The 13,781-nt window shown below is 32.6% G+C and overlaps 1 protein-coding gene across 2 annotated transcripts in view; it reads left to right on the top strand.

Annotated features, from left to right (window-relative positions):
• Positions 1 to 13,781, top strand: part of LOC106717952 — a 129,384-nt gene that overhangs the window by 62,428 nt on the left and 53,175 nt on the right. The window contains exon 1 of one of the 2 annotated variants that reach the window (XM_045680436.1): positions 10,180 to 10,580. The exons of the other annotated variant lie outside the window; for it this stretch is intronic. Coding sequence (XP_045536392.1) covers positions 10,469 to 10,580 — 112 coding nt within the window. The 5' untranslated portion in view covers positions 10,180 to 10,468. Of the gene's footprint in view, positions 1 to 10,179; positions 10,581 to 13,781 lie in introns of those variants that run through there. 2 annotated transcript variants of the gene reach the window in all.

The following is a 13,781-nucleotide window of genomic DNA, read 5'->3' on the forward strand; positions in this document are numbered from 1 at the left end:
TAATTGGTAGCTAAGAGAGTACTCTAATGTTTTTCTAACAATGTATTAAGAGAAATTATAAACAAGTGTTTAAGATTTATTCTTTAAAGATGCTATATTGTTGTTAATATAAAAAGAAGATTAATTTTGCACCGAAAGGAAAAAAAATATGACACAATATTACACTAATGTACTAATTACGTGTATTTCGAAACCGTCAGCCCAACATCAGTTATTAACAAGCTATGTTTGGCTCTGACTAAGCATATTGACATAATTGCCTCATGGCCGCAAATGATCGCAATGCCAAAACACACAGCCGAATGCGGCACAACAAGAAGCACGATGAGATAACAGGGATGCGTTGTAACAACAACGACCGCGCAACATCTTACACCGCGAAACAATAGTTTGGTAAACAAACGAGAATCGATTCTGCTCCCCTCCCCTTGCCCCTCTATCACGTAATATCGCACAGCTTCCTTTGTATTCGATATATTACATAATGTTATGTAATTAGATATAGACTAATGTGTAATTGTTCTGAAGTTACAGCGACATAGATCATACTAATTTGAAGACAGATTAATCAATCTGACGAAAAGAGTAACATCTCTCATACTATCTCTTAAGACATGTTACTCCTTTTTCGGATAGAACCGAAATATGGAATAGTAAATAAACTGTTTTTCAATATTGCAAACGAAAATGCATTTCGACCTTCTTTGCTTCCTGTTGCCATTTTTTTTACAACCAATTACTTATTAATCAATAAAATTTAATATTTGCTTGGAAGGTTCAATGACCTGTAATTTATATGAGACATTATAAGGACAACAATAATTATACGACTCAGGTTATAAAATGAGTAATGGTCCAGAAGCACGCACCGTAGCCCTAGGTTCAAACTTCAAGGCCTGATTTACTACGATCGCGTGGCGACCCTTACAGGTCTTAATCCTTCGGGCTTCCTTTGAACCATACGATGTAACCTTTGTGTGTGTAATTTATTGATTTGCTGAATGCTTGTGCGTTCAATGGATAATGTGATGAGATTTCAATGCGTTCCTTTGTACGGTTCAATGTTCTGTCTTGGTCTATGCGGATAAATATCTGTGTACTAATTTATTCATAAATCTTTAACGCAATCCTAAATGTACGCTATTGTTTTTTTATAATACTTATAGCTTTAATGAGGACAATATGTTGATATTCCATTCTAAGTGGGGAGCAAATATATTTATTTAACTTTACGTATTCTGAAATCTAAATCATTTCAACCTTTATACAAGTCGGAATCGGCGCCATGGTGTCAATCATTCAGACTAACCTAAATAAAATAATTTGAATTGGAAATAAGTTAGTTAGCTAGGGTTTACGTTTCTTGCAAAAGTTCATGCTGGCTACGGACTACGGACTTAACCTAAAGCTCTATTTCTTTACCCTGATATGTTATCCGTATAAAATTTCTGAATATTTTCTGATCTAGATGAAACTGTGTAAAATTTTTCAAATTTACTCTTTGTATTGCATCAGAAATAAAACCTCATTACTCTTGTACGAGAAAATGATACGTATTTTGTTACAAGTTCCTTCTAAAAACCACGACTCCGTCTCCTAGAAAACTAGTCATTTTCGGAAAAAACACCTTACTTTATCTTTCACTTTAAACTCTTGAAAATGCAACTCTTCTTTGAGGTGGTAAAAGAATATCGTAACCCATAAAATCGTTACAAATTCAAATTTCAAAAATTTCATATTTTAAAGGAAATATCTCAAAGACTTGACAGTAGGTATATCTACTGCAGTTACTAGAGTCCTTTCGATCTTCTTAGATGTTTGTGAACCAGTTCTTCAACATGTACTACTCGCGACCCGTTCTGCGAGACCGCTCAGAATTCATGCGTCAAATATGGACCTGCAGACAAGAGCTACTCTATAAATATAACTTCAATATTACATTCTAATTAACTAAATAAATGTATAATTCATGAAATGTTATAGCGCATAAATATCGCATTATACTTTTATTCAATATTTTATAAATTAACCCGCAACTTTGCAACACACAGACGGACAAACAGACAAAAATTTTACATACATCATGTGTACGAAAAAATAAATTTTTCTTGATATTATTTACTAATCGAAACAAAGATTCATATTTATTGTATTTGCTACAAATTTATTTCCAAAATCATATCGATTGTAATTAACAACATGCTCGGAGTAAGTTTTTAAAAATAACTACAATAATATGTTCACTAATGTAAGTAGATAGTCACAATACAAATATTTATCAGAACTGTAATGTCGTATACAAAAACGGGTAAAACCTACGAGTATCGACTAGCGTTGGTAATAAACACCGTGCAATAGGCGGTTTACATTCAAATTATAATGGCAAACGAAGATAAAGTAAAAACTGGTTCACCTTTTAAAAAGCAAAGTTCATTACATTACGCTACATTTCCTAAATAAATTTATGATAATTTATTAGTCGGGTGTCGCCGCAGATATATACGTAGAACGACTAACATTTTACATATACTTTTAATTTTAATTAATAGGTGTCTCAAGTTTTCTACTAAACGAAAGTAAATAATAAGTGATAAAAAGTTTGGAATCTATCAGAAATCCATTAACATAGAAATCTATAAACTTATTTGCGATAAGATTTTTTTTATTATTACATAAGTGTTATTACATAAATTAAAATATTATAAATAACATAGAAAACTTTCGATAAATTTCATACGATTTATATTTATGTGGACGTCATCTCGACAAATTTATCGATGAAAACTGGATCGATTATAGTCAAACGGACAGCCGCACTGTCCGTCAGTCCGATTCGAAAGTTGTCCTGGGCAAAGGCTGTCTTGAGTATTGACCAAAACAAAAGCAATCCTGTTGTGAACTATCACGCATTCCGGGTCGACGATCGCTTGACATTTGACACATGAATGTCAAGGTGCGGCTCGCATCGTCATTTCCTAGAACTTGCCCACTTGACAGCCGTCACGGTGCATAATATACGCATATATCCAAAGATCCAGATCAAAAGCCGAGTGTCAACATGAGCACAAGCTTCCGCGTTATTCGCAAATTACCCTGAGATTAACACCCACACTTTAAATGTCACATAAAACCTGTATTTTAAAAATGTTTGTTGCAATTTAATAATTAATTTTAATACGCTCGAGTAGTTGCACTCTGTCAATGAAACGCGTTCGTACAAACCGATAAAGTGATTTGCTTAATTTCACTGATAGTTTAGCTCAAGTGTAGTAAAAGACTCACGAAACTACGACTTGAGTTGTACGCTTAGCTAGTTTAAAACTGACAATTTTGTCCCTAAGTACACTAAGTAGGTATCTTCTATTGTTTGTTGTGACGTCACAAGGTGACTCATAAAATGTCATCGAATTTAAAAGGCGAAAAGTTATAATCGATTCGCTATCCTACACCGTTCACGTATAGGGCGAACGCACGTGGGCACTGTTGACTTCTGACCGGGCACGGATGCGTCATTGGGTGATTCAGATATGTTTCCTGCACAAATATTACATTTAAGCTCTCACTGATACCCTAATAGGTAAACTAACTGTCGTAGAAATAGATATTTTATATCATTTAGAAGGTAGAGTATTAGCCAAGCCTCATTTAGAAACAATAATAGTTACCAGGTGCAAATTCTGAAGTGTTTACTTGGTGTTGATTTACTAGGGTTCTATTTTAACCCGATTAAATCATGAAACTTGAGAATTAGGGTCTACAAACTAATGCGATTCCAATGCATGGCAATGGTTTCAAGTGTTTATACATTTGTATTCAATCGAAAGAAAAAATCAGCGACAACGATACAAAAATTATGCCCTTTAAATGTAACATTATACCAACTAATATTTCAAACAGATTTTCTGTGAAAAGGTTAATCTGCGTATAAAATGTTGTCTTAATCGAGCACCTCAATGCCGTGTACAAGCAATCCGCATCAGACTTTCTAAACAACGACAATATATCAAACGGAAAACGTCAAAAACGACAATTTACGCCACCAACGCAAACATGACACGAGTTTTGTCCTAAAATGGTGGAATTATCAGGTGAGACTGTTCTACAGTACGTAACCCCGCGCGGTTCAAAGCCGCTTATTCTGAAATGGATAAGCATAATTCAAAAAGGAAACTCTGATGCAATATTATACACGGCTCAAGTAGAGTAACTACAGACTAGATTGTTGGACAATTTATTATGCATAACTAGGGTTTTCCTACACGTATTTACGATACAATGGTCCAATATCCTGTCCAATGTAGGTTTTTCATATGATTATCTGGCCTATTATATGAACTTCTGTAGGAAATAAAAACTTACATAATCCACCAATAGCGATGTTACAGTCTTAAAAAGACCGTATAAATCTTGACAAATGTTTTATTTTCTCCAAGCTAATAAAACTTTATTTATTACGTTATAAAACAAGACACGAAAAATTATAAATGGAAGGTCCATCATATATTGTGTTTATCATTAAAAAAAATATATATATTTCCATTGAATGGCAATTATGATTTCATTACAAATGTCGCAGCGCACTCTCGCCATCTGAGATGACATTTAGCGTGTTTGAGAGACGCGAGGTGTGTCCGGCGTGGGCGCGGGTCACCGGGCGTAGTTATGACAGAGTCGAACAATGGACAGGGCAGGACTAACCTCGTTAGGTCTTTGCCACACTCAGTACACGTGGCCTACATCGGTTCTGAATAACTCTATAAGGAATTTGCGTGGTAGTTACGAAACATGCTTAAAAACTAGCAAAGAAAGTTGGTATCTCAGATTCTACTTCGAAAATAAATCACCACCATGAGTCAAGGAGTTTCGTATAGATTGTCATATAAAGCTTGGTCTACTTACAAATTCTTAAAAAAAATTGAAAACATCAACCCAGTGCCGAAAACATCGCTTAAATAGAGTTGTATAACAATTTCCTTCTGTGAATAGGACAAAAACAACGTATTATTTTTACTTATTATTGAAATATACTAGCCAACGCTTTACAAATAGACGCATTCCTATGATAACATATTATATCTTAAGGTCATGAACTATAAAGTTGAAATAGTAGTGACAAATTTATTGCAATCACTTTATTTTACAACCATTCGTTATCAAAAACGAGCTACCGACCGGTTGCTAAGAAGCAAACACAATATTAACCCAGCATTTTTAAAACCATGTGGCTACGAATACCTCGTTAAAAATGTAAACTATTAAGAGCAATCGAAATCCATTTCAGACCTACGGTGTATACTAATACAGTTCATTTTCGTATGTTTGAAATTTGGATAATTAATAACAAATTCGTGTCGGTACGATTGTTATCAACGAACACAAGTTTCATAAGGTCCGGAGCGAATAACAGAAGCACATCGGATAAGAGTGAAAGGTGTGGGTCCCGGCCGCGTCGGCGGCCGCCTCAATATTGACCTTTACTTATCTCACTAATGGACCGAATACAAATCAACTTCTCGAAATTCGCATTAAGATTATCCCTCAGTAATAGGTGGCCTCAGAATTACTTAGAGAATGCTACTTGGGAAAAGGTGACGTCCGTCTTTGTTATGTTATAAGCAGTCTTTTAAATGCTTATCGTTTTAAAGAGGACTAAAATCTAAGTCCAACTATCATAGTTGTTTAAAGTTAAGCAATAGATTAATAAAGTTTTCATTTATTAAAGGTAAGATGGTAACTAAGTAACTAAAGCGTATACCCATGTGATTGATTTGGTGGAAAAACTTTAGATGTGTTTTGTCCTTTATTTCTTTGCACATTGTTTTTAATTGTAACTTGATAACAATTTATTTAAACTCTATTGTTTATAAGAATGGTACTGATATCAAACAAGTTTGGCACATCTATGAACATTAAAATTATACATGGATCATCATGTTTATTCAAAGAAAATGATTATAACTTATCTAAAAAGGCACGCGACGGCACGCTTTTGACTTTAAAAGGTACCTAGATTACAGCGGGTAATAAACCGGTCATTTTACCTCAATTATCGAATCTAATCGTCAATCAAAGGATATAGATAATTATTGGTTTAAAAACAAATCGTTATTGATGTATCGAATCGTTGAATTATAAAGGCGTGGTGTTATTACAAAGTAATGTTTAAAATTATCTCAGAATAAACCGACACACCTCATCGCGTTAAGAAAAAAAGGAAGTTTTTTTTGTATTTAACAAATACTTTTTTTTATTTGGTCCAACAATGAAATGTCCTTTTTTAATCTGCCCTTTGTCTTTACAGGTAAGAGATTTTATGGCAGCTGGGTAAAGAAACCACAGTAAGTACAGTTATTGGAACATCTTCGTCAAGTTTACTTTAACACGGTTTTTATTTACCTGCAAATTGGTCGTTACATATCCAATAGTTAACAATAGTTTGGTTTAATTTCATTTGATTACATCATTTACTCGTTCAAATTTACAAAGGTCTCAAAATATGTCATAAAAAAATTACAAATATAACCTAAGCATTGGAAATCCCCCAAGAACACAATAAGCGTTGACATTCTAACTGCAGTCTATAATTGTAATACATCTACCCATGCAACAATTATTACAGTAAATAATATGCTTTATGAACGACCCGACCTATGCTGATAATTAAAAAGATAAAAAAGTTCCACCCCAGACCCGTATTGCACGCCCGAGTACGTTTAACCTTTTCAATAATAATTTCCTCGTTTTACGTACATTATGTTGATCTCAATCGTACACAGTTTATATTGACATAATTTGCTATCAAGTTAATAAATTAAATAATTTACACAGCTAGTCTAACACGAGCTGAGAAAGCCGAAATATCAAGCGCGTTCAACATTCTACGGGTGCCAAGCCTACGACGGTGTAGGGTCCCCAATTAATGGAAATATAAAGGATAATTCATAGAAATTTCAAAGACAAAATCGAAGTTTATTAAGCACATTTAGCAGGTTCAGTATCAATGTAATTTTACATTTCAATAACACTTACAATCTAATAAAGTACACGAAAATATGAATTGGAAAAACTTGCTTTTTATTATAACTTTACCATAGCGAAAATTTTGGTTATAAGTGACTAATCGTGGGTTTCTAATACCAAAATCTTCGTTTAAAACATATTGTTATGTCTGTTTTCTCAACACAACACATGAAATTAACCCACAAATTGAATTAATATAGAAAACGATTTAAATACAATAGACCTAATGTAATGTAACCATGGTAACCCTACATGCAGCCGACCTTCTCAATGCTAATCAGTTGCGCGTGCGCACACAATACGACAGACGGACGGTACGCGCACATACCAAGTTCGATACCGTGTCGTAGAGGCTTTGCATCTACTCCGATTTATTACGTACCATTGCAATACACCAGTTCTAATTGACATTTTTATGTATGTAATTATTTGGATATTGTTAGAGCTACAAGGTGAGTAATGGATTAAAATTAGAAGTATCCATGTTAAGATACCAACTGACAAGCGTCAATTTTCTTTTGGAAATGCCATCCTGTACTAACGTTTTTAAAATAAATGCCATAGAGACATTAAAATACATGAAACTATTTTGATGATAAAGTGTATTTAATTCCAAATTCCAATTTTGTTTTTTTTGAGTTACTTATAAAGTTGCTAGTTATTTAATGAATTATGTTAGCTAAATAATATTATAATGAGCATGTTTATTACAAATATATGTATTATACTGTCAAAGTAGCTGGGATTTCTAAGCATATGCACGCCCCCGCGGCCCACCCAGCGCCAAAACTCGAGTGCCAATAAAAATGAAGAACAAAATATTTTGAAGAGCGGTCAGAGAATTCCACACGAAGGTGATGGAACATTAACATATCGTCTATGCCACGACAGATGCGATACAATACATTATTGTGTTAAATTATTTTTGATTATACAGAGTGTTGTATTTAAATTAAGGAAACTCTTGCTTGTCTGTGAAGTGTAACTGATTATTGCCAAACACATTTGTTTTCTCTTTCAATATCTTTATAAAAGCAAGGAAAACGATATGTTTTAATAAAATTATCATGATTGTGAAATTTCATGGTTAGTTTTCATTTCAAGTTTTAGTATTTAACTCGCCGAAAACTTAAGCTTGCACTTTTAATTAATTAAGCCAATTTCAATATTCTTCTAATAATCAGACCAACGTTTAAGATTTCGAATAACAGAACATCCCGTATATAAAAACCCACGCAATTCGACCATGTTTCTCCAACAATCTGCCGCATAACAAACTGGTATCATCAGTAATACAGTAGCGCTGGATCGTGCTTTATTAACAAAATATAAAGATAACTTAAAAAATTGAATATTCGCGGTTGTTATTTAATTTATAACTCTACATGATTGTCACTTTGTGTTAAACAGAGAAACGTCCAATAATTCAAAGCGTTACGCATTGTTTTCAACGTATACTGGTATAAATATGTCAAGTTTTATTTGAGCTTTTAGGTTTTTGCTTATATTTACAACTGCAATAACTTATTAAGCATAGATTTTATGCACGATTCTTCAAGTTTGACAATTGACTTTAAATTATTTACGATTGTTATAACTGAGGAGAAGTAGATAAATTAATTATTCATTATTAGTGAAATCGACCAATATGTCTCGTATTAATAAAAGTTCCTTTTAATATATTGTTACGTATTTTGTTTTAAGATGGAGAACGTCGGTGGCTAAGTCTCTTGACTTGCAATCTGTGCAGGTCCAGGATTCGAATCTCGCCATGTACCGATGTGTTTTTCAATTTTCATATATATATTTATCCGACGTTGTAACAGTGAAGGAAAACATCGTGCAACCTGTAACATATCTGAGAAGAAATTCAAAGATATGTGTGAATTCAACCAACCCGCACTGGGCCAGCGTGATTGACTATGTCCTAGTCAGTTGATGATGAGACGTATTTCGTTGAGTAAAAAATATAGAAGATAATGTCGAATTGAATTTCAACTTATGTTTATAAAAGTTTATGTGCTTTGTAATTATTGAGGTATCGGAATTTACTAAACCGTTTGGACACTTTTATTAGACTTAATACGTACTAACAGGAATGTAAAACGAATAAACTTTCTCCTTTTTAGCTACCAAATAAAACATTTAAAAGTGTTCCCATTTTATTGACATTTATAGTTTCTAGCGCAGTATTAAATTGATAACACAAAACACGATTACCACCTACATATTGAAATATCTTAAACATGTTTGTAAAAAAAAAAGGTTATAAAATAATCGAAGCATAAAATTAAAAGCTAAGTGAACATATTTTCGAGTTGATATCTCGCATGTTAAATTTAGTTCATCATAGTAACACGTACATCGATCAGCTACAGTTATACGGAATATTAATTAACGTGTTATCAATTGAATTAATTTAATTATATATACGACATCACGATCATTGGCCGGCTCTAGTTATAAATCAGTTGGTGTCACCGCGGGGGTCACTCGAGGTCGACTCTGCATCTCAAATGCGCTATTAAACCTCGTATGGGCTTCGTGGTAATATTTTGTGTATTAATATTTTATTTTTTTATTAGTATATACCAAAATGAGTTTGTATTGCGTGACAGGAAACCGATACTTCTGGGATTTTCGATGACAAATATCGTGGTGACTTTACAGCAAGAAAATACGGAATGGATTATTTATACACGTTTATTTGTAATTGACGTTCATAATAATTAAAGAATCAAAGCACTACAATATTTTTAAAGTCGAAAGATGCAAAAGAATAAATTCTTTTCGTGAGCTTTGGAAATGTAGTTAGCATATCATTGACGTTTTGAAAACAAATATTTGATTAAAAATAAACCCGCCAGTGAAGTTATCATGAAAAAAACATACAAATGAGAAATCTCTATTTTATAACTTTAATTAAGTCTTTTTATTAGCTTCTTATGTAATTTTCATTGAAAAAGCTCCGAAAAAAATTCAACTATTACAAACAACTCGTGGACGGAACTGAACAACTAAGCCAACATTTTGTAATTATTAAAAACAAAATGAGAATTAATTTGCCGTTAATGTGAGCAGCTACGAGATCACTACCTGTGTTGTTTTTTTTCCGTCAAAGGCATGATAACCGCCGGGTCGCGGGGCAGTGCGCGAGCGGACTTCGCCCGAGACGCGCGCTTTTGCCGCCTCGCTACCTGTTCGAAATACATGCCCATTGCGTATAGTCCTCCCACTTAAACAGACATTTTGTTATGATTTACATGAGTGTGTTAGTTAATGCGGCGTTTTCTTTTTTTTTTTAGTAGATTAATAACTTTAGTTACTGCAATTTAATTAAACTGTGCGATAAAAGGGTTATGTCGTGTTTTTTTTACTAAGTGATAAATAGTGAACTTTTTGATAAAAACATTGTAGATACTCATTTGTTTTATGAAGACTGAATGTGATGTACCTCAAAATGTACATAAAATCTGAACGGTTTTATCAGCAGCCCGACAACCAGTCGCTGAAAGATGAAGATAAATATTTTTCAGACTACGAAGAAGAACTTGATGACCGTAAGTCATTTTGTGTTATTTTCAATACAACATAATACTGGTATGATAAAAATTACTTTATTCTTTTACAAAAATTTGTATTTCATTGAATTATATTTGTATATTTGTATTCTTTGTTGCTCAAATTGTAGATTAACTTTAGTGTTTTCTTACAAATATATAAACTTACTAATATTATAAATGCGAATGTTTGGATGGATGGATGTTTGTTTGAAGGTATCTCCAGAACGGCTTAGCAGATCTCGATGAAATCTGGCATAGGTATTGATCATAGTCTGGAAGAAAACATAGGCTAATTATCCTTTTTTTTTAATTCCGCACAGACAGAGTCTCGGGCGACAGCTAGTTTTATTAAAATTCTTAACTTTCATTATTGTTAATGACATTTTAAGTTGAATATTAAAGATGTTACATATAATTAGCCGGTAGTTGTAAGGAGCCATTCCTAATAAACAAGTAAGCACGGATACAGGAATTAATGAGAATAGAATAAGTAATCAAGTTGCTTTAATGTAACAATACCCAGACATTTGAATTCACGTGAGCAAAATGCAGAATTCGATGTCGTTGATGTCTTTTGTATGGAGAACTTGAAACAAAAGCTTTTAAGTAATTCAACATTGTTTTTAAGTGTTTATTTTCTATTGTTATATTTAGATAATTAGATTTAGATATTAAGATAATCGACAAATGTACAGTTATTTTCATGAGTGTTTTGAAATATAAGCGTTTATTTTTTTCTTTTTCCAAACTTTCCAAAGATGTCCGTTCAATTTCATATGATTCCATCAAATTTTTATTATTAAAAAATATAATTAAAAAATAAAGTGACGCTATTTCACATCCCTTCTGTTTATTGATACAAAAGACATCAACGAGGGAGGTTGATGTCTTTTGTACTGCTTTCTTCTATCGTAGGCAGAATGATAATTGTATCGATTGATAGACGGTTTTTGTTTTGTTTAATAGTAAAATTATTTTTAGTTTATTTTTTATTAATTCCATGTTAATATGGCGGTTTCTATAAAATATATTAAGAAGTTATGCAAAATATTTGACAAACATAACAAAAGATAAGATTATCAGTCTTAATTACACAGATACAGCGTTGTTAACATAAAATGCAACAATCTTATCATTGACAAATATTCTAGTTTAAATTTAAACATCTATGTTGACTTTAAGCTAAATAAAATAATAATAATAATAATAAAATCACAAACGGTTTGTAGGCAGGCGTGTATATAGTAACGGAAGAGTTTAAGTTGTTCACAAATTCATTATTTACCTAATATTCGTAAGTGTTATTGTGTTTTTTGTCAATGTACATATGTACCAAGCAAACGTTTTGCCAATTCGATTTTCAACTAAAATCTAAAAATGTGGTTTGCACTGTAAACAAAACTTAAACCCACAGCTTTGTCCTTCACCTTAATACTTTCACATTTTTTACGTAAAAGGTAACCTTCGGCGCCAATTCTCAAATACAATAACCCTTGTGGCTCAAATTAGAAACGTTTCACAAATAATGGCTGAGATGGACCCAATTAGGTGTAAGAAAAGGTCGTGTCGGGATCTTCAAATGAGGAAGGGTTTACCCAAATGACAGGTAAAAAAGGTTGGCGAAGACCCCAGGGATTAAGAGCCGTATATTTGCGAACAAAAGCTGCACCAAAAATAAAAAGTTTTAAAATCTCTAACTGTAATAAAAATGTACCTGTACTTAATTTCAATACAAATGTAAACCTAATCATGGGATACATACTGTAGCTTTGGTTTAGAAAAGTCTTAGCTAACATAGCTTTATTGAGCTTATATATTTTTCTACTATTACACTGTTTACTTATAATTCACACCTGATAACTTCAATCAACCACTTTAATTTATTTTGGGTTGAAATTAAAAAGTAAATACTGAATAAAACTCACATCACGGGCTGCTCGGTAAATAAAAATTATTATGTTAGATGTTTATAAACGCTAAATATATACATAATAAATGTCGTACGAAAATCTATCTTTTTTTATATTTTAACACAATACGTAAATAAACTTTTGTAAGCACAAAGCTTTACCTCGAGCTTGATAAGCAAGTTGTAACCTGCCCGTACCTAGTTACATTACCAAGTTACACTAAAAATGTGACAAATTGCAGCAAACTGTGAACTTTAACTCTATGGATTTTGATGTCAAATTCATTTGCTATAGAAAAATCAAATTTTGCAAATGGCATTCAATACATTCTTAAATTCCGAGAAAGGACACTGCGCCCCAACTTAACAGACCATCGAAAAAAAAAGTTTGGTACCTGACCTGCAGTGTTGTAATTTTTTTACACAGGAAATCGCGACAATGCAACGGTCATGCTATATTGTTGGGTGCAAGGGATGGAAAATTTTTTTGTTCAACTACGTATGTAATAGTCGAACAATGCAGCCTTAGATGTAATACAACTACGTGGGTATTTTATAAAGTAGTTTTCAACAGAATTTCTGACGAAGTGTCACCTTTGTAGTTTCAAAAGTTGTCAAGTAATGACTGCTTTGTTTGCATATGTCATTCTAAGACACGAAACCTTTTAACGCTATCGTATTTTACTGTTAAAAATAAAGTTGTAAAAGTCGGTTATTGATAAAAATAGTGTTCATTCTGTCATAACTTATCAGATATTCTGGTTAAATCATAACTGAAGCTATTCCGGGCTACTTTTTGTTGAATAAATAAATTATATTCAGTAATATATCCGTAGAATAAATACATGACGCCTATACAATTCTATGTTAACACGTAGCACGACTTAAAGATAAGAGATGGACATATAAAGTAACTACATGGGAGGGTCCTCAAGGTAAGCGGCGCGTCGGTAGACCATACACGCGCTGGGAGGACGACATTAAAAAAGTCGCTGGATCGCACTGGATAAATACCGCCAGAGACAGACACAAATGGGAATCTTTGGAGGAGGCCTTCACCTGAGAGGGGTCCATGCATATAAATATTATAAATTAAATTGAAAAATCTTATAAATAACTGTTAAATATACATACAATAATATTTGTTTTTTTTTGTAATTTTATTAGTTTTTTGTAATGCATGGAATAAAAGGCTTTTTTATTTTTATTTTTTTATTTTATTTATTAATATATCCGTAGAATAAATACATGACGCCTATACAATTCTATGTTAACCTTGAAACTAAGAA

This window comes from Papilio machaon, chromosome 13 (genome assembly GCF_912999745.1).
Source record: "Papilio machaon chromosome 13, ilPapMach1.1, whole genome shotgun sequence".
NCBI classification, from domain to species: domain Eukaryota; kingdom Metazoa; phylum Arthropoda; class Insecta; order Lepidoptera; family Papilionidae; genus Papilio; species Papilio machaon.